Here is a 27,883-nt window from a genome sequence, read left to right as displayed (position 1 = left end):
ATGCTCACCTATCAGGGTTCTTCCATAGGATTCAAGATTTTCACCTGTCTGGGTTCTGGATATTGCATGTTAATAACTGTCAGGGTTATACCACATTTTCAAGATTTTACCTGTCTGGATTTAGCACAGGTTCATATATATTGTTTTCATGTTTAGGTTGGACCAGATGTTTAAGACATGATACTGCTTCAGTTTTATATTTCAGCAGGAATCTGGGACTATTATAGTATAATAGTCCCAGCTGGAATGCTGTTTATGGTTCTCAAGGAATGATAGTAGGTGAAATTGTAACTATAAATCCGCCTTAGAACTGCTAGATGACTTGTCAGTTCCAGTGAACCCAGTTATGGTATTTGCCAGATGCAGCGGTGCAGGATTCAACATTCATATATCCAGTGAACATTGGGACGTTAAGCAACCAACAATCAATCAATCAATCAATCCAGTGAACATTGGGACGTTAAGCAACCAACAATCAATCAAAAAAATCAATCAATCCAGTGAACATTGTATCACATTACGTACATTGCACATGTAGCAAGGCTTGCAGACCTGCTCTATTTTATATGCAGTCTCAGGAATTTTTTACCTTTTTTGGTCTACCAAATGTTATTGTTTTGGTTTTGTTTTTTTCACCTATCTGGGTTTTACCATACGTTATTATATGTCTCGCTTGTCAGGGTTTTACTACAGTATTCAAGTATTTTTACCTATCTGGGTTCTACCTCAGGTAATTGTTGTTTCACCTGTGGGTTCTACCACAGGTTTCTAGGCATCCTTAAGTATAAGATTTAGTTAGACTTATTATTCTGGCTTTCTATGTTTTAAAACATTTATGGTATGACTAGTTAGAAGCCTATAATAGTGTGCCAATAATAGATGAAGATTGTTTAATTTAATTTGTAACCTGTATTGCAAGATTTCTCTTAAGCTAGCTCATGCTACAACATGTACAATTAAATTGTATTTAGCAGGGATTAGGCATAATAACTCAAGAATAGGGCATCCTGACCCTTTAAGAAATTCAATGACTTACGGTTGCAGTGCTCATTAAATCTAGCTTTTTGGATTTCTCCAATGTTGTGAATTTACGAATAGTAGTAAATTGCAAGGCAGGACACACTCTTAATTCAAAATATTTATTTAGACATAAATTTTCAAAATTTTACATTACATCTGAATTCCTCCAAATGAGACCTATTTCGAGAAGGTATATTTTCAACCCAGTTGATTTGATGAAAAGATATTTACAAGTACGAAAAAATAAGGGAGATAGACAGATTCCCATTTCTTTGTTAGTGATGAGTATATAAGCTCCTTTGTCTAGAAATACATTTATATCTCTGCTTAAAGATTTGCTGCTCAGATTAGGGTATAATGATAGTAAATTTTGTGGTCATTCCTTTCGAATTGATGCTGCTACATCAGCAGAAGCAGCAGGGGTTGAGGATCATATTATCCAGAATTTAGGTAGATGGTCATTTGATTGATATACGTTACATTCTAACTGATCCAACAACCGTTTGCAAAGCACAAGCAGAATGTGTCGTTCCTAATTCTTGTAATACATGTTTTGTTCTACATCAAAGGAGTCCTAGAACTACATTTTGTTCATTATTTTAGTATTCACTCACAGTAGTTATTTAATTTTGTTTGTTTTCATTTTCATACATGAAATTATATTCAAGTACTTATTTTTTTCAATGGTATATTGAATTATTTTTTATTTTTTATTTTAACTATATATATTTGTACGTGTATCATTTCTTGGGGGCTTTCACTCATGCTACTCGTTTCAATTTGGCCTACTTAATTTCAGGGAAATTATTTTCCCCCAATTCATTAATACATTTTATAATTTATTTAGGCTTTGTTTTATTTAAGGGTGATAATTAAGTTATTTTTTGTACCTGTTGGAATCTACCGCAGGAATTCTCATTTTTCAAATTTATACTTGTCTGGGCTCTACCAGTCAGGTTCTAATAGTACCTGTTGGGATCTACCGCAGGAATTCTCAGTTTTCAAAATTCATACTTGTCTGGGCTCTACCACTCAGGTTCTAAAAGTACCTGCTGGGATCTACCGCAGGAATTCTCATTTTTCAAATTTATACTTGTCTGGGCTCTACCAGTCAGGTTCTAATAGTACCTGTTGGGATCTACCGCAGGAATTCTCAGTTTTCAAAATTCATACTTGTCTGGGCTCTACCACTCAGGTTCTAAAAGTACCTGCTGGGATCTACCGCAGGAATTCTCAGTTTTCAAAATTCATACTTGTCTGGGCTCTACCACTCAGGTTCTAAAAGTACCTGCTGGGATCTACCGCAGGAATTCTCAGTTTTCAAAATTCATACTTGTCTGGGCTCTACCACTCAGGTTCTAAAAGTACCTGCTGGGATCTACCGCAGGTATTCTCATTTTTCAAATTTATACCTGTCTGGGCTCTACCAGTCAGGTTTCTAAAATTAATTTTTTCACCTGTCAGGGCTCTACTGCAGGTTCTTAAAATTGCATAATTTAGACAATTTACTTTTTAATTAATTTAAAATTATTTTGAGTAGGTAGTGTTTTTGCATTTGGTTATTTTTATTTTGTTTTATTGTAAGTTTTAACGAGTAGCCCCCTAGAAAGCCAAATGATACATTTATTATTATTTTCTTATGTATTCAGTATAATAGATTTAGAAATGGTTGTGAATATGATATTAGTATACTGTGTATACAATAGTGTCTTAGTATATTAGTTTGTTAATAAAATTAGAATAGTTATTATAAAGTTTTGCGTATGATATCAAGTATCCAGTACGGCAGGATAAATGTTCCATCCTAGTTGAACATTTCCTTTTCTGCTCTAAGTATCTATAGTAGTTTAGATAAATGTGGTATGATGCATGAGACTAGTTATAGTCTATAAGGACACATCAACTGTACTTGTGATATGGTATATGAGACTTGTTTAGGTTTTGGGTGGAGACTTCTACTTGTTCTATGTGATATGGTACATGAGACTTATTAATGTACTTTAGAAGACTTTACATTTCTATGTGGTATGGTGTATGAGAATTGGTAGCATTTATTTGGAGACATCTATTGTTTCTCGTGGTATGGTATATGAGACTTGTTAGTGTTCTTTAAAAGACATCTACTGTTTTATTGGTATGGTATATTAGAATCTTCAGTGTTCAAGGAGACTTCTACTGTTCTGAAAGTTATAGGTATAAATATTTAAAAAATACATTATTAAAAAAAGTGCAACAACTAATTTAATCTATCCCAATATAATGAATATTATATCCTGTGTTAGAATGATGATCTTAAGGATAAAGAAGTGAGTACGATACTAATTTCCTCTATAATGATCTTATTTTATTTTATGCACATCAACATGTCATTTGCATACACTTTCACTTTATTTTGTACCAGTATGTTTTACCTTGATGGTACAGCAATGGATATTTTACCTTTATATGTTGTCTTTTCAAAATAATATAAATATATTCTAAATGCTTAACAGTTATGTTTACTATTTTAAGAATAAGGTTAATAGAACAGATTATTTTCATATTTCATAATATAGTATTTGTTACCAAAGCGTTTGATCTAAAGGTGTGATTAAAGAGAATTAGTGTTGCTTTCATATTAATTGACCTATACTCAGTGCAGCATTAATTACTTGGTACTGATTGAAAGCTTTGAGAAGTTCTTTACTACTGTCAGAATTAAAACATAGAAAAGGTAAAAGAATAATTTTTTATATGGAAGAAGAGAAAAAAGAAAATAAGACATGAAAATAAAAAAATAAAAAAAGATTTAATAGTCTGATAAAATTGTAACTTTTAATTTTAGGATAAAAACTGGGAAGTTGTAGAATCAAGTAAGAGCCGTGTAGACCAATTCAAACGTACCATGCCATTAGTGGTAGATCTGAAGAACCCAGCCATGAGACCCAGACATTGGGAGAAGATACAGGTAACAACACTTAACAGTATAAAATAGGCATAAAGTCTTCTTCTTATATAGAATTATTTGTTTTTAGTAGCACAGCTGACTGGTTCCAAAGTGGAACACTTTAGGTTAAAATAGCATAACTGGGTTGCTGCCCAACTGACATATATCGGAGCCAGGCATATCCTCTTTTATTTATAGTTATGTGAAAAAGTAAGATACTTGTGGAGAGCAGTTAGACTGCTGAGTAGTCTTCAGTTAACAACATTTTTGTTTGTTTAAGTTATTAAAAAAAGCTAAAAATATGTTTGGGTCCCTTCAACTTAGACCTACCAAGGTTTGACTATAACTTGTATATTTTTCAGACTGAGATGCAAAAAGAGTTTAACCACAAGGAAGCAGATTTCACATTGGAAAAGATTATTGAGTTTGGATTTGATCAGTTTGCTGATACTATCACTGATGTATCTGGTGCTGCGACCAAGGAATTGGCTATTGAATTGGTATGTTATTGTCCAGTGAATAAGCAGTTCTCTTCTAGTAAATCTTGTAAAATTTTAATGCTTCAAATGTTAAAGTTAAATAAGGTTTTATCATTTGTGATAAGGAGAAGAATCAGTTGAAATATATCTGCTCTATGGTCGGGTTGTTGTCGCTTTGACACTTTCTCCATTTCCTTTCTCAATTTTATTTCTTTTAAAGGAAAAATTAAAGACTCAATTTAAAAAGTGATTTCTATATAACTTAAATTACAACATATATATAATTGATGATATCATTAACATATATAAAGAAATGAATAATCTTTAATATAAAAAAAGAAAGAAAAGAAAGGCGAAGAATTTCAAATTATGAAAAACTGTACACTGCAATGTTAAATGATGGAAAATATGGTCATATTTCAGGGACTTAAAGCTATTGATGAGTTATGGAATATGACAGACCTTGAAATAGTACCTTACAAAGACAAAGGACATTTCAAACTTGTGTAAGTATATCACCAAATCAGTGGTTGTATCCAATATACTTTTATGTCTGAAGTAAAAAAAGCGTTATTTGGGCGCACATTTTTAGAATGAAGTGCTTTCACGCTTCATACAAAATGTACTTTGGTCAACGCTTTTGCACCTCAATGAATGTATAAAAAGAAGCATTCAAGATTTAATAAAATCTTAGTTCAAATATTAGCCAGTCCTTGTTTCATTTTATGGTGCTCGCTATTTTCCCCAATTATCAGTTCAAAGTAATTCCATGTCAAAAAGTATGCTTTAAAATAGGACTTCTCAGCTATGAAAACGTGACTTGAAAGTGCCAGAAACAATATCTAACCTGTAACTGATTGATGATGGGTTCCTTCATCATGTATGTCCCTAATTAAGGTAATGAGCAGATTTTAATTTGTAATACTGAAACATTCTTTGTCAAAGTTTGTTTGACAAATAATCTTTATTCATTTACAGGAGCATTGATAACATCTTCACAGCATTGGATGATAATCAAGTACAATTGTCCACCATGAAAGCTTCTAGATTTGTCAAAGCTTTTGAACAGGATGTAGATAAATGGGAGAAAACTCTGTCACAGATATTGGAAGTTGTAGAGACTTTGTTGCAAGTACAGAAACAATGGATGTATTTAGAGGTGTGTAATAATTTGTCATCCTTTATTGTTTTTAAAGTTTACTTGCGTTTAACATCAGATGAAGCAAGAAAGCAAGATATAAACAATTAACTGGACTATGTATATAGCACTATGTATATAAGTAGATGTAATAAGATTACCAATGAGACAACAATCCACCAGAGACCAAGTGACATAGATTTTACCAACTATATGTGCAACTTTTGATTATTTGTTTATCCATTGTTAACAAAAAATCATGTAGGCTGACAAGATGACAACTGCATATATGATACTGTGACAACAGCATATATGATACTGTTAATACGCTATGTAGTGACATCCTATGAACTATATACTGTCATTTCCCAACTTAATGAAGTCTTAATGTAGTCAATTCAGGCACAAGGAGAACCACTTAACTAAAATGTATGTTGTGTCAGGGTATCAAAAAGGTTATCATTGAGAAAAAAATTGTTGTTAGAAGACTGTTTGGGGGGTTTTGGTCTTGATCTGCCTCTTTGTACATATGCATCCTATTTAGTATTAATCCCCCAAAACCAGTAAACCGTTTGGACCTTCAATTCAGCCAGTGTTTGATTGAAATTTTCAGAATATCTTTTTGGGAGAGGACATACGTAAGCAGTTACCTAGAGAATCAGCTGATTTTGATGATGTGAATGCCAAATGGAAGGTTATAATGACCAGAATGCACAAAGAAAAGAATGCCCTACGCTGTACTCATCATGAAGGTAACATCTGTAATACACTAATTATTGTAGATGTAGGTTGAAGAAATAATCTGTTTGCTTGTTCAAATTCAGTCCAGTCAAGGATTTCTTACAAACTGCTGTTTCTGCATACTTGAATTTGACTGGTAAAAAGTTTCCCTTGTCTAACTTCTTATATGTGAATGTTCATATGGTATCTGTTAGTGACCAGAAGAAAGAAACAAGGTAGAGCTACAAATTCTTTCATTCTATAATAACAAAGTCAACAGTTGATGATTTCCTAATTGAATGTTTTTCAGGAGTATTAGAAGCACTTAGTGAGATGAACTTGAAACTTGAAGACATTCAAAAGTCTCTGGACACGTACCTTGAGACAAAGAGAGGAATATTTCCTAGGTTCTACTTCCTGTCAAATGATGACTTATTGGAAATCCTGGGTAATTCCAAACAACCTATGTTGGTACAGCCTCATCTAAAGAAATGCTTTGACAATATCAAATCTTTGGATATGTCGAAAGTGGTAGGTTTTATTTTACAATCAAGTTGGTGTGTTAGTAATTTATTTTTGTGTTAAAAAAGTGTAATGAAATAATATGAGCTCAAAATACTTTAAAATCACTTCATATTTACTCAATGTTTCCTGTGAATTAAAATATATCTTAGTTTTGGAAAGGTTAATGCTCATTAACAGCCCAAAGTGAATTTTAGATTGACAGTTTGTCCAGCTGTCAAAAACTTACTGACTTAAGAATATTGACCTGAACACTAAATGTTCCCCATACCTTTAAAAATCATTATTTTTTTTATACTTTTACTTTTATTTTGCCTTCTTATAAAGTTGAAAGAAATATGAAAAAGTATAATTCCTAATGGCTTACTCAAACTTTCCTGTATTAGATAACAAACAGAAAGTGAAACTATGCCATGTTCAAATTTGATATCATTGTTGACATTATTATTTTTTACAGAGTATTTGTAACACTAGTGATAAGTACATGTGCACCATTTTCTTGTATATTTTCCTTTACCATTTGTTGTGTATCAAATAATATCAGTTACATATAAAGTACCAGACAGAGTTGATGGTTGTTTGTTTCTGAGAGTTTCTATAATAGTCTGTTGCAAGTTTACAAATATATATACAAGATTCAAAAAGCTAGAATTCCATCTTGGAGCTTTGTTTCTTATCCTAACCTTGTCAGAAATTTTAAACACTACAATGTAGTATATATTTGGTTTATATAAGAAATGTATTTTAACATGATCAAAATTTCTTGTGTAAGGTCAGAAACATACAATCAACTTTGTACTGTCTAATACCTGTTTATTTTCGTTGAGTGAATGAACTTAACTAACAGTTTTTATGAAGAAATAATATTAAAGAACATTGTTGATTGGTTTGACTTCACTAACAGTTATGACCATTTAATAAGAAAATGCATCCTTGATCTTTTTCTGTAAACTTGTACTAATTAGTAAAACATAATTGTGCCTCAATGAATTAACAGTCCTGTTTACACTCTTGTTCTATTAATATGTCTTAAATTTCATAAAGAGTTGTCTGACTGAATATATTTCTGATAAAAAATAATGTAAACTGTCATGTACAATTTATTCTGTACTTGAATTCAGTAAGAAAAGTAAAAGCAAACACATGAAAATAGGTTTATTACCTGAAAATTACTTAAGGTGGTACCCAACACTTTAACTAAAATTAATTTGGCTCGTTTAATTTTCTTAAAATTCTGACAAAGTATTTACTTTGACCCTTTTACAAAAATACAAAAATTTCAAAAAATTTGAACTAACCGTTTTATCAGAAAAATTACACTGGTTATATAGCAGTTTGACAAACACTTATTTTGATCATTGAGAAGCTTAATATTCCCTTAACAACACGATGTAATTAAAACGTTTAGCTGATTTTACAGAGTTATCTCCCTGTAGTGTTAGGTACCACCTTAAATAGGCCTTCAATGGTTGAATTAAATTCATTCCTTGTATAGTGTATTTATAGTACATATATAACTAATCATGTATTTGAATTTAAAAAAATGTGTGACCAAAGGAAGGATGATTTCTATTTAGTGTGCAGCACAAAGCATTTTTTATATTCAAATATGCTGTACATTTTATTATATAGAAACAGAATATAATATACTTAGATTCTTTATATGTATTGTCAATTTCACTGTACTGTTTTGGGGTATGAATAAATGTGTATTGCGCACAGTTGTCAAAATGGCAGATCATCACTTCGAGAAGATTGTTGCAGATTTTGTAAATATTGTGCAGCATGAACTTGTTTTAATTGCACCCCAAGTTTTAATTTTGATTTATGGCATGCTTTATCAATTAGTTTTAAGTTTCAAGGCACCAATCTTCAGTTGGAATCTCAGTTAAAAGGAGGGGAAAGTTTTAAGTGAAAAAAATTTACATGTGCGATTATGGAGTTTAGCACATTTGGAAATTCATAAAAAAAATCTCCATCATCTAAATAATAAACTTGAATATATGTATTATGTGCAAGGGCTGTATAGCCAGTCATGGTCGTTAAAAACTTCCATATATATAGTAGGAATTTTGATTAAAATGTATTGCTTGAATTTTACAATATATCAAATGTTGAGGAAATAATAACTGTATCCATGCATGGTTATTGCACATAGAAGTATATATGTGTATGTATGATGTATTTTGTGGAAGATTTGTTGTATCATCAACAGTTAAGGTGAACATCATTATTGTATCCTGTCTTTTATTACAACAGGCTTTCTGTTCCAAACTTTACAAATGCCATTGTCATACTAAAACTTAGATTGTCATTTTCAAAACTGAAAATGAAATATATTAATTTTACTTGATAATATTTTCAGCATGGAATGCAATGGCAGGCAACAGCTATGAAATCTGGTGATGATGAGAAGATTGAGTTCCTGACTGCAGTGCCTCTAGATGGACAAGTAGAGGTATGACAATTAAGCAATGGTTGACTAAACATCAAAATGCAAATTAAAACACTTGTCCAACTAGTTTTAGTTCAGTTTGCTTATTCTTGAAAGGACAGGCTTCAGTATACATCAAATACCTTGTTTGATTATATTAACTATTTGACGGACAGAATATGATGTGTTTGACCTTGCAAGATCATTTATTGACCAGTAAATTTATCAGATGACTTGTAATATTTATATCCGTTTTATTGCCCAAAAAATAGAATGGAGAGAATGATTTCCTATGCTCTAGTACTGTACAAATGGGGAAAAAGTGGCAATTCAGTACATGCTGTAAATTGGCAACAAGAAAGGCCAATCTATACACCTTATCGCTATTTGTCTGCCATTACAGGATATCACACAGGTTCCCGTATTATTTGACGTCATAAAAAAAAATATCTGACGACACAATTGAAAAGTGATTGTGTATGACATCAAAAGTTCAAGTGGCCAGGATTAGCGATAAGGTGTATTGTAAATTTATTAAATAATTCATTGAGAAACCTTTATATTCTGGTAAAAAAGGGGACATATAAAGATGGCAATTATTGGGTATATTGTATTTTTATTGTAATACAAAGGTTCATTCTTAGTTTGATTACAATTTTGACCTTTTATTTTTTCAGAACTGGCTAGGTGATGTTGAGAGAGCTATGGTGAATACTTTGATAGAAAAACTGTCAGTTACTAAATCAGCTCTGAAAAAATCCAAAAGAGATAAATGGTTGAAAGACTTCCCTGGTCAGACTTGTATCACTTCTAGCCAGATTCAATGGACAGCTGATACTATCAAGGCTCTTAAACAGACCCGGGACAGGGGAGATAAGAAGGCTCTTAAGTCCATGAAGAAAAAACAGGTAATAGAACTGTATGTCCACTTAATGAGATTTAGATGTGAAATTGAAATTTTATAGTTTGATTAGAAGAGGTCCATATAAACTTCTAATTCAATCTGCCACAACACAGACACAGAGCAATCAGAAATACCAGGCTGTCTTTCTGTCCAGATTTGTAAGTGCTCTTATGGTGTCTTTTCAGATTTTCATGAAATTTATTACTAAGGTTCATATAAGCAATTTATTTATAGAATTCCCCAAAATAATGCAGCTGAAGTATTTTTACTGGAGTTATGCCACTTGAAAATTGAAAATTATTTGAGGTGTATTATTTTCAGGTTGGCATGTTGAACAAGTATTCTGAGATGACTCGTTCTAACTTAAGTAAGATGCAGAGACTTAAGGTGACTGCCATTGTAACTATAGAAGTTCATCAGAGAGATATCACAGAGAAGTTAGTCAAACAAGGATGTTCTGATGAGAATGCTTTTGAATGGCTCAGTCAACTCAGATTCTACATGGAAAGGGTAAGATTTACTATTTTCTTTAGGATTCAGATTTTATAGAATTTAATTTTTTTAAGGATTAAAGATTCTGATTGTATTATTTCTATAAGGATTAAAGATTTTGATCAAATTATTTCTTTGAATGATGATTTTGATTGTATTGTTTGTTCGAAAAATTTCTGTTTTGATTCGATTATTTCACATTTCCATTGTATTTGTATAGGACCACCAAAAAGATATCTGTATGATCAGACAGACAAATACAGAATTCCGTTATGGTTACGAGTACCTGGGTAACTCTGGACGTCTGGTCATCACACCATTGACTGACCGTTGTTACATTACACTAACCACTGCACTACATCTCCACAGAGGAGGAAGTCCTAAAGGTCCGGCTGGTACAGGAAAAACTGAGACTGTCAAGGATCTGGGTAAAGGATTGGGAATGTATGTCATTGTTGTCAACTGTTCAGAAGGTCTAGATTTCAGGTCCATGGGAAGAATGTTCTCAGGTTTGGCCCAGGTATGTGTTATTTCAATCATGTATTACCTCCCTGTTTCTATCCAAACTCATGTTTTTCTGAAATTACGCATATTGAATCCCCAAGAACATAATGAGACATTAGTATACAATTATGATTTAATAAGTTCCCCAATCCAATTTGATTTAATTTTATGATACTGTAAATTTAGATATTATTGCATGCATCATTATTGCAATTTTATCAAGAATGGATAAAAATTTGAGAAGAATTTTCGAGATTTCAGTAAAATCTGCATTCAGATACATGTATCAAATATTAGAATGCATATTCTTTTTCTTGTGAAACCTGTCATGTTTTATTAATCGCTTTAATAAAAAGCTCACAATAATTTTAGAATTTACAGTGTATTGATTAAACTTATTTGAAAAGTGGAAATTGTAATAGGAACATCATTGATCTAAATAACAAATAATGTAGATAAAGACAATCACCTTAAATAGTATTATTGCCAGTAAAGGTGAATATTATGACAATGTGAAAGATATTTTGGTCATTTTACAGACTGGAGCCTGGGGATGTTTTGATGAGTTTAACCGTATCAATATTGAAGTATTATCAGTAGTAGCCCAGCAGATTCTGTCCATCCTTAGTGCTTTGGCTGCAGGGACAGACAGATTTGCTTTTGAGGGAAGAGAGATTGACCTAACTCACACTTGTGGAATCTTTATCACCATGAATCCAGGTAAATATTACCTATCCTTTGTACTATACAGGTAATCTAAAGTCTGTGTTTCGACTTATTGCTTTCTATTTGTACTACACTAGTGGGATCTGAAGTCCATGTTTAGGATATTATTTGTTGCCTTTAATTGGTTTTGATTTGCATAAATTACCAGAAATTGAATCTTGATAAAATTGAGAAAGGAAATGGGGAATGTGTTAAAGCGACAACAACCCGACCATAGATCAGACAACAGCTGAAGGCCACCAATGGGTCTTCAATGTAGCAAGAAACTCCCGCACCCGGAGGCGGTCATCAGCTGGCCCCTTAAAAAATATGTATACTAGTACAGTGATAATGGACGTCATACTAAACTTCGAATTATACACAAGAAACTAAAATTAAAAATCATACAAGACTAACAAAGGCCAGAGGCTCCTGACTTGGGACAGGCGCAAAATTACGGCAGGGTTAAACATGTTTATGAGATCTCAACCCTCCCCTATACCTCTAGCCAATGTAGAAAAGTAAATGCATAACAATATGCACATTAAAATTCTGTTCAAGAGAAGTCTGAGTCCGATGTCAGAAGATGTAACAAAAGAAAATAAATAAAATGACAATAATACATGAATAACAACAGACTACTAGCAGTTAACTGACATGCCAGCTCCAGACCTCAATTAAACTGATTGAAAGACTATGTCTTCATCATATGAATATCAGGCACAATCCCTCCCATTAGGGGTTTAGTATCATACTATCATAAGATATATGAGAAGAACATAACCCGTGTCATGCCAACAACTGTTTTTTTTTTTAAATAAATGTGTTTAGTTCCGATGCAAAGACCCTATAAGTAAATCAATATTAAAGCCAAAATATGCAATTTTTAATGACCTGACAACAGTATCGTAACTATATCCCTTCTTAATAAGTCTGTTTAAAGGTTTTGTAAGCTTTTGAGGTGAATACTGACATTTTTGTGCTTTGTAAAGAATATTACCATAAAAGATTGGATGTGAAATACCTGAACGTATAAGATGTCTGCATGTTGAGTTATATTTATGAATTATTTCCTTATACCGATGATAAGTTTAGTAAATGTTTTGACTAGTTTGTGATATTGAAAACCCTGGTGTAATAATTTTTCAGTAATACATAAATTTCTCTCGCTAAAATCTAATACGTTGTTACATACACGAGTAAATCGTACAAATTGAGATATATAAACACCATAAGACTATATTCAGAGGTAAAGCTATTGTTGTCTTTAATTTTCTGGATATATTTGTCATGCATAGCTACCAGAGATTATATCTTAGATCTATATTCAGAGGTATAACTATTGTTGTCTTTAATTTTCAGGTTATGCTTGGCATACACAGCTACCAGATATTGAATTTTAAGTCTTTATTCAGAGGTATAGCATTTGTTTGTCTTGTATTTCAGGTTATGCTGGACGTACAGAACTACCAGATAATCTGAAGTCTATGTTCAGACCAATAGCTATGGTAACTCCAGACTCTATGTTGATTTCTGAGATCACACTGTTTGGAGAAGGTTTTGGTAACTGTAAAGCTCTGGCTAAGAAGACTTACACCCTTTACTCTCTGGCTGAACAGCAGTTGTCTAAACAAGATCATTATGACTTTGGTCTCCGAGCTTTAGTGTCTGTCTTACGTTATGCAGGAAAAAAGAAGAGAAACAGCCCCAACTTATCTGATGAAGAGGTAAACAAATTCAGTTGAAACTAAATCTTCTTTTGTTGGGCTAGTAACCTATCTGATGAAGAGATATACAATTCAGTTAAAACAAAATCTTTTGTTGTTGTTAGTTAAAACTGAATGTTCTGTTGGGCAATTTACAGTATTTTACAAGCATCTAGAATCTGATAACTTGTTGAATTATATAGTAACATTAGGAAAATTAAAGTTTATATAGTAAAATTAGGAAAATTAAAGTTTATATAGTAACGTTAGGAAAATTAAAGTTTATATAGTAACGTTAGGAAAATTAAAGTTTATATAGTAACATTAGGAAAATTAAAGTTTGTATAGTAACATTAGGAAAATTAAAGTTTGTATAGTAACATTAGGAAAATTAAAGTTTATATAGTAATGTCATTAGGAAAATTAAAGTTAAAATTAAAGTTTATATAGTAATGTTAGGAAAATTTTTAAGTTTATATAGTAACGTTAGGAAAATTAAAGTTTATATAGTAACGTTAAGAAAATTAAAGTTTGTATAGTAACGTTAGGAAAATTAAAGTTTGTATAGTAACGTTAGGAAAATTAAAGTTTGTATAGTAACGTTAGGAAAATTAAAGTTTGTATAGTAACGTTAGGAAAATTAAAGTTTGTATAGTGACGTTAGGAAAATTAAAGTTTATACAGTAACGTTAGGAAATTAAAGTTTATATAGTAACGTTAGGAAAATTAAAGTTTATATAGTAACATTAGGAAAATTAAAGTTTGTATAGTAACATTAGGAAAATTAAAGTATCATCAGTATGAGTATAATCATGGAAGTAATATTTAGAAGGAATAACAACGTCGTCACTTCAAAGGTTTCATCTGCGTTACCGCCCATCTTTCAATAACTCGTTAATTGGTTCAATATCTAGCATGGAAGTTTATTCTCCGCATGTGATCGATCAAATCACTGACACTTATCGGTCGTTTTCGTGTTCACGGAGAACTACGAACAGACAAGTTTTTGTCAAATATACATGCGAAGTAACCCGAATAGTCCATTCGTTACATTCCGTTGATGTACGCTGCCGAAAAGAGTCATTCGTTCAATTTTTATTTTAGTCCAATTTTTCCCTATTTTTGGTTAGTTTGAACTTAATAGTTAAAACCGACAGCTATCACATACGCAATTGGAGAACAAAGTTGTGTCATTTCAATTTTAAAATTAACAGACAATTAAAAAACCATTTCCGTATAAAGTTAAGAAGATGACTGTACAAAAAATACGTTTGGACACCCTTTATTAAATACGAAAAATCTAAATCTCTCGTGTATTTATAGTCAATTAAATTATTATCAATTCTAAACGGTTCTATCCTTCAATTTAAGTTCTTGATACATAAACTAATTTGTGTAAAAATGAATTTACCGTAAGACAGATAGATGCAAGCCCATTTCGTCGGTTTGTTATATATTTTGCTGTATAGCTTATTATATTAATACAAGCATTCCACAATAAACACTTTTTAAATATATATTTACGAAAATATTATCCCCGTTTTAGTTGTCCAGTTTCAATAATGCAATCAATGACATTTATGACATATACATAAATTTAGAATACTTGAAAGTAAATATTATTTCATTCAATCTCGATAAACTTTGCACATTTCAACAGTAAAAAAATCTATGCCTACATTTGCCTACATTATTTTGTTAAACATCATGTGAAACCTGATCGATTCATCGGTATTTAACTGTTTAACTCGGGATCCGCTTTTAACCGGAAAATACTTTTAGAACAGTTTAAAACAAACAGTAAAAAGCAAAAATATGCTAAATTAAATACAATTTTCCATGTTAAACTGCTGTAGTTTGAACAATTCTCGTCCGTTTTTCAAGTTTTTTTCACCATTCGATTTCTTTCTAAAGGTAGATATTCTATGTGATACAGCGCTACCTTGTTATTAATAAACTAGGGATTTCCCACAGGTGCGCTATAATTACCGGACTCGATAAAACCACGTGACTGATAAGAAATTCCAGATGCCTTTTACAACCGCGGTAACGCAGATAGTAACCAAAGGCGTCTTACCGCTGAGACTATAATTGGATGAAATCGTATGACTTTAGTACAGAGCTCAGCATGCTATAAATACATGCTAATTAGTCGTTGTTATTCCTTCTAAATATTACTTCCATGGTATAATGAACAAGGATGTAAAACTAAAAATATATTAGGAAAAAAAGCCTTCAATGGCAAACAAACTTTAAAATTAAATTGACTTTTTTTTTCTTTTACAATAGGTCTTAGAAATAACAAAAGTTACTCTTAATTTTAATTTCAAGTAGATTATTACCCTTGTTTGGAAGTAGAATAGCTTCACAACAATGAAGCTCAATCATTAGCAGTTATTAAATCTTGTCCATTTAAAGGTGATATTTGGTTTATTAGTTGTATTTTGTCATCCATCATACTTTTAATCAAACTTCGATATACTGATAGAAATGTTTGTAAATTGAAGTAAACATTGTTTACGATTTTACTTTTCACTGTTGCTCTTTACTGCAACAAACAAGTTTACTTCTCAACAAGGGAAATAGTTTGTTTTCAATTGTAATTTTAAAATCAGATTCAGGCTTTCTAGAAAGTCCTATAAAGAGATACTATTAGATTATTATGTTTTATTACAGGTTTTACTTGCCTCCATGAAAGACATGAACCTTGCTAAGATGACTTCAGCAGATTTACCATTGATCAATGGTATCATGTCTGACTTGTTCCCAGGAATAGAAACTCCAGTGGCAGACTATGCTAAGGTATGCGTACATTACTTGCAGAATGTCTAATATATTTCTAGAACACTTGTATTCTTTTTATTAGTTGCAAAAATGAAGTAAAAAGAGAAAAAAAACAAATTCCTGTCATCTTTGTTACATGTAATTGTCCAAGAATTAGTTGATTTGAAAAATTAAAGATCTTTGTGAAATTGTGACTGCTGTTTCATATGCAATTATGAATTTAAGAATTACAAATAAAAATCTAGCCTTGTCTTTGTTTCAGATGAAAGCAGCAATTTCAAAGGAGCTGGAAATAAAGGGACTTCAGGTGAACCAACAGACCTTTAACAAGACAATACAGTTGTATGAGACCAAAACCTCTCGTCACTCTGTCATGATTGTAGGTGGAACTCAAGCTGGTAAATCTGTTTCCTGGCAAACACTTCAGTCAGCTATGACCAGACTTAACAAAGAGGGAGATCCAAACTTCCAGATAGTCAAGGTAAAATAACAATTGAGGAAGATCCCAATGTCCTAATAGTTGCAATTTAAAAAAAGAATGGAGGTCCAAACCTTAAAATAGTAAAAGTAATTAGACAAGGAGGGATATCCCAGCTTCCTTATAGTAATGTTAAAAAACAAACAGGAAGAAACCAACTTCATAAAAGTAAAGGTAATTCAACAAAGAGGGAGATCTTGGATCTCAACTCCCATGTTATATAGGGAATATTTTCAATAAGGGAAATCCCATCAACCAAATAATCAAGTTAAAAAAAAACTAATTAGTTTAATATTCAGAGTTAAAAGTTTACATGTATATAGAATTTTGGCAATTCATTTTTAGCTCACCTGACCTGAAAGGTCAAGTGAGCTTTTCTCATCACTTGGCGTCCGTCGTCCGTCGTCCGTAAACTTTTACAAAAATCTTCTCCTCTGAAACTACTGGGCCAAATTCTACCAAACTTGGCCACAATCATCCTTGGGGTATCTAGTTTAAAAAATGTGTGGCGTGACCCGTCAAACCAACCAAGATGGCCGCCATGGCGAAAAATAGAACATAGGGGTAAGATGCAGTTTTTGGCTTATAACTCAAAAACCAAAGCATTTAGAGCAAATCTGACATGGGGTAAAATGTTTGATCAGGTGAAGATCTATCTGCCCTGAAATTTTCAGACGAATAGGACAACCTGTTGTTGGGTTGCTGCCTGTGAAATGGTTATTTTAAGGAAATTTTGCAGTTTTTGGTTATTATCTTGAATACTATTATAGATAGAGATAAACTGTAAACAGCAATAATGTTCAGCAAAGTAAGACCTACAAATAAGTCAACATGACCAAAATTGTCAGTTGACCCCTTAAAGAGTGGAGTTATTGCCCTTTATAGTCAACAGTGTTTTCCTTTTTTCACTTAGGTAAGGTGGGTGTTTTAAAAAAATAACTTGCAACCGGGTGGGTTTTTTTTAAATGTCCAACCTTTTTTTTTTATTTACTGTCGGTGCATGTGGGGGTCACAAAAATAAAGATTAGTATAATATTCACATTTAATGGAGTTGAACAAACATAAATAGAAGTAGTCATATTAATTGTCAAATATTCTTTGATTTTATTTTTTCAAAAATTTATCTCTTTTATCTCTTCTTTCATTTACAATTGTATGCATCAGCATGGATTTAAGGCCTTTCGATCCAGGTTTCTGTCCTGTTTCTTGCTTTTGTGCCGTATTTTTGGCACACAGAACAGTAGTATCCTTCCTCTGTGACTATAAGTCATTTGAAGTCTTGCTCATATTTGTTTTCACTTGCGTGTCTTTTCCGTTGTTTGGTTGATTTTTGTTCAATTTCCACAACTTCAACATTACTATCAATTTTATTTGGTCTAGTATTTTCTTTATTATCATCGTCATCTGCCTTTCTTTTTCCCCCGATTGATAAATGAAAACATTGAAATTTGACGATTGGACGCCATCTTTGTCAATGAAAACAAGGCGGGATTAGTATTCAAATTTTAACGGTACGGAACCGAAAAAAATCCGGATTTTGAAAAAAAAGCCGACCACCTCCTAAAATCGAAAGGTGGTCGGCTTTCAAAAGAAGGTGGTCGGCACACCCGGCTTAAATGCCGAATGGAAAACACTGGTCAATTTTTAACAACTTTTCGTCATTTTTTGTAACTTTTCTAAAAATCTTCTTCTCCAAAACTACTTTGCCAAATTTAATCAAACTTGGCCACAATTATCAATGTGGTTTATAGTTTAAAAAATGTGTCCGATGACCCAGCCTACCAAACAAAATGGCCGACATGGCTAAAATTAAAACATAGTGGTAAAATGCAGTTTTTGCTTTATATCTTTGAAACTAAGACATTTAGGGCAAATCTTTCAAGATTTAAATGTCCATCAGAATAAGATATATCCCCTCACAAATTTTGAGTTGAATCGGACGACCTGTTGTTGGGTTGCTGCCCTAAAATTGGTGATTTTAAGGAAATTTTGCAGTTTTTGGTTATTATCTTGAATACTATTATAGATAGAGATAAACTGTAAACAGCAATAATGTTCAGCAAAGTAAGATCTACAAATAAGTCAGCATGATCAAAATTGTTAGAGGACCCCTTAAGGAGTTATTGCCCTTTATAGTCAATATTGAACAACTTTTCGTCATTTTTGTAACTTGTATAAAAATCTTTTCTAAAACAACTTGGCCAAATTTAACCAAACTTGGCTACAATCATAATACTAGGGTATCTATTTTTTTAAAAAGTGTCTAATGACCCCGCCTACCAACGAAGATGGCCGACATCAGTAAACACATTAACAGGTGAGCGACACAGGCTCTTGAGAGCCTCTAGTTTTTAAAACGTTTATCTTAATTGTTTTTAGCTCCCTTCGGGCCAAGTGTGCTTTTCTCATCACTTTGCGTCCATCGTCATCGTCGTATGGCGTCATCTGTTAACTTTTACAAAAATCTGCTCCTCTGAAATTACTGGGCCAAATTAAACCATACTTGGCCACAATTATCATTGGGGTATTTAGTTTAAAAAATGTGTCCGGTGACCTGGCCAACCAACCAAGATGGCCGCCATGGCTAAAAATAGAACATAGGGGTAAAATGTAAATTTTGGCTTCTATCTCTGAATCTAAATCATTTAGAGCAAATCTGACAGGGGATAAAATTGTTTATCAGGTTAAGATCTATCTGTCCTGAAATTTTCAGATGAATCGGACAACCGGTTGTTGGGTTGCTGCTCCTGAATTGGTAAATTTAAGGAAATTTTACTGATTTTGGTTATTATCTTGAATATTATTATAGATAGAGATAAACTGTAAACAGCAATAATGTTTAGCAATGTCAGATCTACAAAAAAGTCAACATGAGCAAAATGGTCAGTTGACCCCTTAATGAGTTATTGCCCTTTGTAGTCAATTTTTCGTAATTTTTTGTAATCTTTTACAAAAATCTTCTTCTCTGAAACTACTGAGACAAATTTAATCAAACTTGTCCATAATCATCATTATGGTATCAAGTTTAAAAAATATGTCCAATGACCCGGCTTGCGAACCAAGATGGCCGACATGGCTAAAAATAGTACATATGGTAAAATTCAGTTTAAGGCTTAACTCTCAGAAACCAAAGCATTTAGAGCAAATCTGACAGAAAAAAATTGTTCGTTAGGTTAAGGTCTATCTGCCCTGAAATTTTCCGACCAATCAGGCAACCTGTTGTTGGGTAACTGCCCCTGAATTGGTAATTTTAAGAAAAATTTTGCAGCTTTTGGTTATTATCTTGAATATCATTATAGATAGAGATAAACTGTAAACGGCAATAATGTACAGCAAAGTAAAACCTACAAATAAGTCAACATAATCAAAATGTTCAATTGACCTCTTAAGGAGTTATTGCCCTTTATAGTCAATTTTAAACAATTTCATAAATTTTGCAAATTTTTACAAAAGATTTTAACTACTGGGATAGATTCATAGGTTCACTATAGATAGAGATGATTGTAAGCATAAAAAATGTTCAGTAAGTAATATCTACAAACGCATCACCATCACCAAAACACAATTTTGTCATGAATCTATCTCTGTCCTTTGTTTATGCGCATAGATCAAGGTGAGCGACAAAGGCTCTTTAGAGCCTCTAGTTTTTTTTAACAAGATGAAGGTTGTAATTAACCATATCTTTTTGTGATTACTAGTAAAATTTTATAATTCAATTTTTCATATTTAAGGTATTTCCTCTGAATCCAAAATCCCTATCACTAGGAGAACTGTATGGAGAATTTGATCTGAACACAAATGAATGGACCGATGGTGTATTGTCCAGTGTGGTTAGAAATGCCTGTAATGGTAGGTTTACATAAGGAAAAGGTAGAACTGGTGGAAGACCAATGGCTTTGTTGTGTAAAATATGATATAATAAAATGCTGGTTTTAAAATGCAAAAGGCCTTTCAATATTCACATTAAGTATTATGTCAAGCAATAGTTGATTTACTGTACTTTGTTTATACATTCATTCTTTTGATGTTTTTGATTTTTGATTTTTTTTTTTATATCTATATTTTCACTTGAATAAATTTTAGATGATAAACTAGATGAGAGATGGATTTTATTTGATGGCCCAGTAGATACACTTTGGATTGAGAGTATGAACTCTGTGATGGACGATAATAAGATTCTGACTTTGATTAATGGAGAGAGAATCTCACTTCCTGAGCCAGTGTCCTTGCTGTTTGAAGTTGGAGATTTATCAGTTGCCTCCCCTGCCACTGTATCTAGATGTGGTATGGTGTATGCTGATTATTCTGATCTGAAATGGCAACCATATGTGGAGAGCTGGCTTGCCAAAAAGAAGGAAAAGGTTAGTTATTAAGAGAGAAATTAATAGAAGTTAAATAAATTTATTACATAGTATTTTAGATTTGAAAATTTATTTTTATTATTAGTCACTTTGTTAGTATCAATTTTCCCATGTTAAATTTGAGTTTATTTACTGTAATACAAATCTGTAAAAACAATATATAGCATGAGACTCCACTTCAAAAGAAAAAAAAAAAACATAAAGATTTTTTTACAACTAAAGGGATTATTGATAATTGTTGCAGGTACCTGTTTTATGTAATGTAATCTGTGCATTTCATTAACTTTTGATAAACAAAATGTTTTTGGAACAATTGTTTTTCTTCACATCATAATAGGATTTGATGGCAGAGTTAAAAGTCTTTATACATTATACCATTTCTATTCTTATGTTAGAGATAGATTTCATTATATGACACCATTATCACAAACTTTTTACTGATGTGATTTCGTCAATTTTGTTAAAAGCTGGTATTTCTTAACATGAAATATGAATTTTAATTTTTTTTCTGTGTCAAAATTGAAAAAAAGTTATCATGCATATTGATTTATATTTATATTATCACAATTTTAATTCTATTCACAGCAAATGGTAGAAGAATTAAGAAGACTATTTGAGAAATTCCTTGTAAAGATTTTAGAGTTTAAGAGATTACATTGTACAGAGCTGGTACCAATAGCTCAGTTAAACGGTGTCAAATCTTTGTGTAACTTGTTTGATGCCTTGGCCACACCAGATAATGGAGTTGACCCTATTGACCAAGAAAATTACGTCCGAATGATTGAATACTGGTTCCAGTTTTGTATGATTTGGTCCATCTGTTGTTCTGTTGACGAGGAGGGTCGTAAGAGAATAGACAATTATATCCGGGAGACAGAAGGAACTTTCCCAAATAAGGACACAATCTATGAATACTTTGTTGATCCTAAAAATAAGAGTTGGGTTCACTGGGAGGAGAAACTTAAAACTGGATGGAAATATGTTCCTGGGTAAGTTTTATAAGAAGCTTAATTCTAAAAGTAATAAATTCTAAATATTTACCAATATTTGGAAATGCGAACACTTAATTAGCTTTGGAAAAAATCTTTGCTACAGACATTTTCAAGAAGGAGGAGGGGGTGAGTGTCTACTCTATGTAATACATTCATCCTACAGTTATCAACCAAAATTCCTTTATCTTTAGAGAAAAGTTGTAAACATATTTCTAAGTTGTGCACCTGCTCTTATTGAATTACTTAAGAAATTTTTCATATTCAAGCATATTGGTATGTCAACATCTGTTTTAATATTTCAGAACTCCTTTCTTCCGATTGATTGTACCAACAGTAGACACAGTACGGTACCAGTTTCTTGTGTCATCTTTGATTAAATCATTCAATCCAGTATTATTGGTAGGACCAGTTGGAACAGGGAAGACTTCAATAGCAAACAACACTCTGTCTAAGGTGGATTCTAAATCATATGGTGTTCTCACTGTCAACATGTCTGCTCAGGTAATTCATTCACCTTTCTATGTTTTACTAAATATGAATAGATATATATTTAGGTAATGATTATAAGTTAAAAAAATAAAAATATCTAACTATACTGTTGAAATTACAAATTTGAAGAAAACTCTGATAATTTCAACACAAGTTCATTTTGACTGCACATTCCCCTTCATATTTATCATAATTTTAATGAAAAATGCCTATGTGATTATTTCAGACCACATCCAACCAAGTACAAGAAATAATAGAGAGTAGAGTAGAAAAGAGAACTAAGGGAGTATATGTACCAATCGGTGGGAAGAAACTTCTTACATTCATGGATGATTTTAACATGCCAGCCAAGGATACGTTTGGTTCACAGCCTCCTTTGGAGTTGATGAAGTTGTGGCTGGATTATGGATTCTGGTACGACAGAGAGAAACAAACACAGAAAGAAATCAGGGTACGTTTTGATAATGGATTCTGGTATAAATGAGATAAAAGTTCCAATAAGGATAGCTACATTGTCACCTCATAGACTGCTTATTAATCATTCTTATTATGTAAAATATTGTTACCTTCTCTTTAAGTGGAGAATTAATGTACATAAAATGGTTTTATATATATGGCGAGGGAAGAACAAAAAAATTTGCGAAAGCAAATTTACAGATCTAACATTGTTGGGTTGATGTTTAGACGAGTTGTATATACATAATGTACACAGCCATGTATCACCATCATTGCTGGTGATCCGATGGATAAATCTGTTGTAGAGTTGTCACTGACTCAGACGTACTTATAAATATAATTATTTTCTGTGACTGTATCTTGCATTAATTTGTAGGATCCTTTACTATAGATAATTGAGCTGATCTGTAACAATAACATCTCCATGCCTTATATATCATGTACTGTAGTACAACGCTAGATTAAAACTGACGAGGAAAGGTAACACACGGCCACCCAAATCTTTATTTTTGTGAAGCCCAGGTGGTCGTGTGGTCTAGCGGGACGGCTACAGTGCAGGCGATTAGGTGTCACGATATCTCAGTAGCATGCGTTCGAATCCCGGCGAGGGAAGAACAAAAATGAAAAGAATTTGCAAAGCAAATTTACAGTTCTAACATTGTTGGGTTGATGTTTAGACGAGTTCTGTTTTAAAGTTTTCACTATATTTTCATTTACAGGACATGTTCCTAATAGCATCAATGGGACCCCCTGGTGGTGGACGTATGGTCATCTCTCCACGTCTTCAGAGCAGATTTAATTTGATCAACATGACATTCCCACATGTAAGTATATTCTAGATGATGAAGTAACGGTAGAGGGACAAACAATTCTTTCAGAGATTTTATATATGTTACTTTATTTGATTCAAGACAATGTGATTACTTGGAAGTTTAGATGATTTCTATTTGTTAAACTTTCATTGCCATTCAAAAGGTTCCTTTGCAGCATTTCTTTTGATGAATTCATATTTATTATTGTGTAAACAGAGGACTGAAATGGGTTGTTATTCTCAAACTGTTTAATTTTGATTTGCAAACAAGAAATGTTATTTATTTACAACCTTTCTCTTACAGGAATCTCAGATAAAGAGAATTTTTGGAAGTATGATCAACCAGAAATTACAAGACTTTGAGGAAGAAGTGAAGCCAATAGGAGATATTGTTACTACAGCTACTATTGAGATGTACACTGCTGTAGTCAGCAAGTTCTTACCTACTCCAACCAAGATACATTATCTCTTTAACTTGAGAGATATCTCTAAGGTAATATACTACTGCAACCAAGATACATTATTGTTTTAACTTGCGAGTTATCTCTAATGTAAAATACAACCCCAACCAAGATACATTATCTCTTTAACTTGCGAGTTATCTCTAAGGTAAAATACTACCCCAACCAAGATACATTATCTCTTTAACTTGAGAGATATATTTAAGGTAAAATACTACTGCAACCAAGAAACATTATCTCTTTAACTTGCGAGTTATCTCTAAGGTAAAATACTACCCCAACCAAGATACATTATCTCTTTAACTTGAGAGATATATTTAAGGTAAAATACTACTGCAACCAAGAAACATTATCTCTTTAACTTGCGAGTTATCTCTAAGGTAAAATACTACCCCAACCAAGATACATTATCTCTTTAACTTGAGAGATATATTTAAGGTAAAATACTACTGCAACCAAGAAACATTATCTCTTTAACTTGCGAGTTATCTCTAAGGTAAAATACTACCCCAACCAAGATACATTATCTCTTTAACTTGAGAGATATATTTAAGGTAAAATACTACTGCAACCAAGATAATTTCAATCTTCTTTAAGATAATTTTTACTTTGTTATTATTTACCTTGAATATTTGTGTGAGATCTCAGAAAATGTTGACTTATCTGCATGTAGCACTAATTATTGATAAATCTTTATTTACAGATATTCCAGGGACTGTTGAGAGCCCACAAAGATTTCCATGATACAAAACAAGCTATTACAAGACTCTGGATACATGAATGTTTCAGGTATGACTTAAGTTACAAGAATTATCTTAGAAAGTAGGTATACACACTGCACTTGTATCACAGCTTCTCATCAAGAAAAATATACTCTTTTCAAAAAGGGCCCAGTGTTTCCAGAAGTTATGTTCATACATCACCATAAAAATAAGGAGACATGGCTGTGGTTGCAAATGAAACAACTATCTACCAGATAACAAAGGACAATGATTTAAACAAATATAGGACACCGAAGGGGTTTCAACAATGAGAAAAACCCATACTGAATAATAAGCTATACCTCTCTACCATTGTCTTTTAGCATTTAAAAATAATGACATTTGTGTATTGATATAGAGTATTTTTGCCTGCTTTTTCAGAGTGTTTTCTGATCGTTTGGTGGATGAAAAGGATACAGAAAATTTCATTGGAATAATGACAGATAAACTAGGCTCCTTGTTTGACCAGACATATCATAATATATGTCCCAACAAGATCCCACCAATATTTGGTAAGTTTGATGACAGATAAACTAGGCTCCTTGTTTGACCAGACATATCATAATATATGTCCCAACAAGATCCCACCAATATTTGGTAAGTTTGATGACAGATAAACTAGCTAGAAATGACCTATACACTACAAACTTTAACTCTCCAGTATAAAGTACAGTCATGTGATATTATCTGTTATCATCCTGAATATGTATGTAATCTGCTTGACATTAAACACCCATCAATCAATCAATCAATAGTCAAAAGTTCCATGGTAAGTAGTCCATTGTTTTCAAGTACTAAAAAACTGTTTATTGTGTCACAACGCTTGTGTGTATCAGCTAATAGAAATTTCAAATTGATTGTAAAATGTATTTTGTATGATTACCAGGTGATTACATGAGTTTAGACCTTGTATATGAAGATATAACTGATGTCAACAAACTAAAGAAACACATGGTAGACTTATTAGAGGAATACAATGGTTCACCTGGTGTAGTCCACATGGATCTGGTACTCTTTAAAGATGCCATAGAACATGGTAAGTAGGACTGGAAACCAGGACAAAACATTTCTTCTACTTGATCTGTGACTACCTAGCTACTGGATATTTTAATTTCAAATATATTACACCAGTATAGTCTTTATAAGGTCCTTTATACATGATGTCAATGAGACAGCTACCAAACAATATTTACACTATTATAATGAATATTTAAAGAAAAGTATACTCTATCTGTATGAAACTTACAAAATAGTCTTCAAAATGATACCCAAACCCCACTTAAAGTACATGTAATGCTAAAGTCTATGATTTGCTTAGAAACCATGATATTAAAAAATATCAAAATTCAAAATACAAAATATGAGGTATTTTGTATGATTTAGATTATAAAAACAATTATGATAGTTGTTATCCCATAGATTTAGATAAGTATGAAAAAAGGAAATTAGCATGGAACTAGCATGACAGTTATCCCTTATTTAAAAGGGATCATACATATTTGCCCAAAAAGAAGTGATGTATCCCAGATGTTTTGTTGTAATGAAACAGCATCAGACCAGTAGTAAAGGTAAATTCAAATTTGATGTAATTTTTGTAACAGTAAGAAGCATTTTACCTGTTATCAAACAGTCTTGTAGTAAAATGATTTACAGTGCCTAGATAATTGTGATGTATTTTACAGTATCAAAGATTGTGCGTGTAATCAGACAGCCTCGTGGTAACATGTTATTGATTGGTATTGGTGGCAGTGGTAGACAGAGTTTGACCAGGCTATCATCATACATGTGTGAGATGGCAACGTTCCAGATTGAAGTCACTAAACATTATCGTAAAACAGAATTCAGAGATGGCAAGTTTTAGGATATATTTTGTTCAGTTCTCAGGGCTCAATTGTAAAAATCAAATGAAAATTTAAGCAAGCAATTAAGATTTGATCATGCAAAATGTGATGTATTTTGTTGATTACAAATCTGAGATTTAAAAATGTATTTAACAGACTTTTTGTCTTATAAATGGAATTTATTTTTAGCGGTGTCTAATCTGTTTGGAGTTTTTAAGATCTTGCGCATATTCCTGCAGACTTGAGAAAACACTCCAGCTGTGTCTTTTAAAGAACACCTAATGAAGGGAATTAGGATATCTATTTAGAGGAAATGAGTGGTATTTCTATTTTAGAGAGTTTCCTAACATATTTTCACTATTTCAGATCTGAAGAGGCTATACTGGCAGGCTGGAGTTGACAACAAAGCAACTGTGTTTATCTTTAATGACACTCAAGTGGTAGAGGAAGGATTCTTAGAGGATGTCAACAACATTCTTAGTAGTGGAGAGGTTCCTAACCTCTATAAGGCTGATGAGTTTGAGGAGGTATGTTGGTGACCTTTTTGGTCAGTGGTCAGAAGTTCTATTCGTAGAACCAGTTATATCTGAATAACTTTTGTTCTAGTTTGACCAGAATTTCATGAAATTCAACCCAAGGATAAGCTCATGGTTAAAAACATTCTCTCTGCTACAATTTTTGAAGAGAGAGTCAAACTTTGAAGAGAGAGTCAAACAGGGTTATTAAAAGGGCTTAAAGAATGACTTTTTTTATTTTAGAATTTTAAATTATTCTCAATTGAATTCTGAATAAAAAAAGTTCATCACAATCCATTGGTGATATCATGCTGCAATTTTCTCTCATTGTTATGCCAAGGCAGTGTCATGTTGCTGCTTAATAATCCTATTTTTTTTGGTTGA

The 27,883-nt window shown here is 32.2% G+C and overlaps 1 protein-coding gene across 7 annotated transcripts in view; it reads left to right on the top strand.

The window, feature by feature from the left end:
- The window catches only part of LOC139517852 (dynein axonemal heavy chain 2-like), an 89,921-nt gene that overhangs the window by 26,193 nt on the left and 35,845 nt on the right, over positions 1 to 27,883 (top strand). For 5 of the 7 annotated variants that reach the window (XM_071309314.1, XM_071309312.1, XM_071309319.1 and 2 more), the window contains 26 exons: positions 3,845 to 3,967; positions 4,309 to 4,446; positions 4,849 to 4,931; positions 5,404 to 5,584; positions 6,177 to 6,315; positions 6,594 to 6,814; positions 9,171 to 9,263; positions 9,917 to 10,147; positions 10,465 to 10,653; positions 10,856 to 11,155; positions 11,679 to 11,859; positions 13,291 to 13,571; positions 16,227 to 16,352; positions 16,597 to 16,815; positions 20,544 to 20,661; positions 20,896 to 21,173; positions 21,759 to 22,162; positions 22,468 to 22,666; positions 22,881 to 23,105; positions 23,830 to 23,934; positions 24,226 to 24,414; positions 25,086 to 25,171; positions 25,525 to 25,655; positions 26,030 to 26,179; positions 26,826 to 26,993; positions 27,351 to 27,511. In XM_071309314.1, the coding sequence (XP_071165415.1) occupies positions 3,845 to 3,967; positions 4,309 to 4,446; positions 4,849 to 4,931; positions 5,404 to 5,584; positions 6,177 to 6,315; positions 6,594 to 6,814; positions 9,171 to 9,263; positions 9,917 to 10,147; positions 10,465 to 10,653; positions 10,856 to 11,155; positions 11,679 to 11,859; positions 13,291 to 13,571; positions 16,227 to 16,352; positions 16,597 to 16,815; positions 20,544 to 20,661; positions 20,896 to 21,173; positions 21,759 to 22,162; positions 22,468 to 22,666; positions 22,881 to 23,105; positions 23,830 to 23,934; positions 24,226 to 24,414; positions 25,086 to 25,171; positions 25,525 to 25,655; positions 26,030 to 26,179; positions 26,826 to 26,993; positions 27,351 to 27,511 (4,719 nt within the window). The remainder of the gene's footprint in view (positions 1 to 3,844; positions 3,968 to 4,308; positions 4,447 to 4,848; positions 4,932 to 5,403; positions 5,585 to 6,176; positions 6,316 to 6,593; positions 6,815 to 9,170; positions 9,264 to 9,916; positions 10,148 to 10,464; positions 10,654 to 10,855; positions 11,156 to 11,678; positions 11,860 to 13,290; positions 13,572 to 16,226; positions 16,353 to 16,596; positions 16,816 to 20,543; positions 20,662 to 20,895; positions 21,174 to 21,758; positions 22,163 to 22,467; positions 22,667 to 22,880; positions 23,106 to 23,829; positions 23,935 to 24,225; positions 24,415 to 25,085; positions 25,172 to 25,524; positions 25,656 to 26,029; positions 26,180 to 26,825; positions 26,994 to 27,350; positions 27,512 to 27,883) is intronic. The other 2 variants (XM_071309315.1, XM_071309313.1) reach the window with 1 other exon arrangement.

Source organism: Mytilus edulis, chromosome 3 (genome assembly GCF_963676685.1).
Source record: "Mytilus edulis chromosome 3, xbMytEdul2.2, whole genome shotgun sequence".
In the NCBI taxonomy this organism is placed as follows: domain Eukaryota; kingdom Metazoa; phylum Mollusca; class Bivalvia; order Mytilida; family Mytilidae; genus Mytilus; species Mytilus edulis.
The sequence above is the reverse complement of the archived record's forward strand: the minus strand, read 5'-3'. Positions and strand labels throughout refer to the sequence as shown.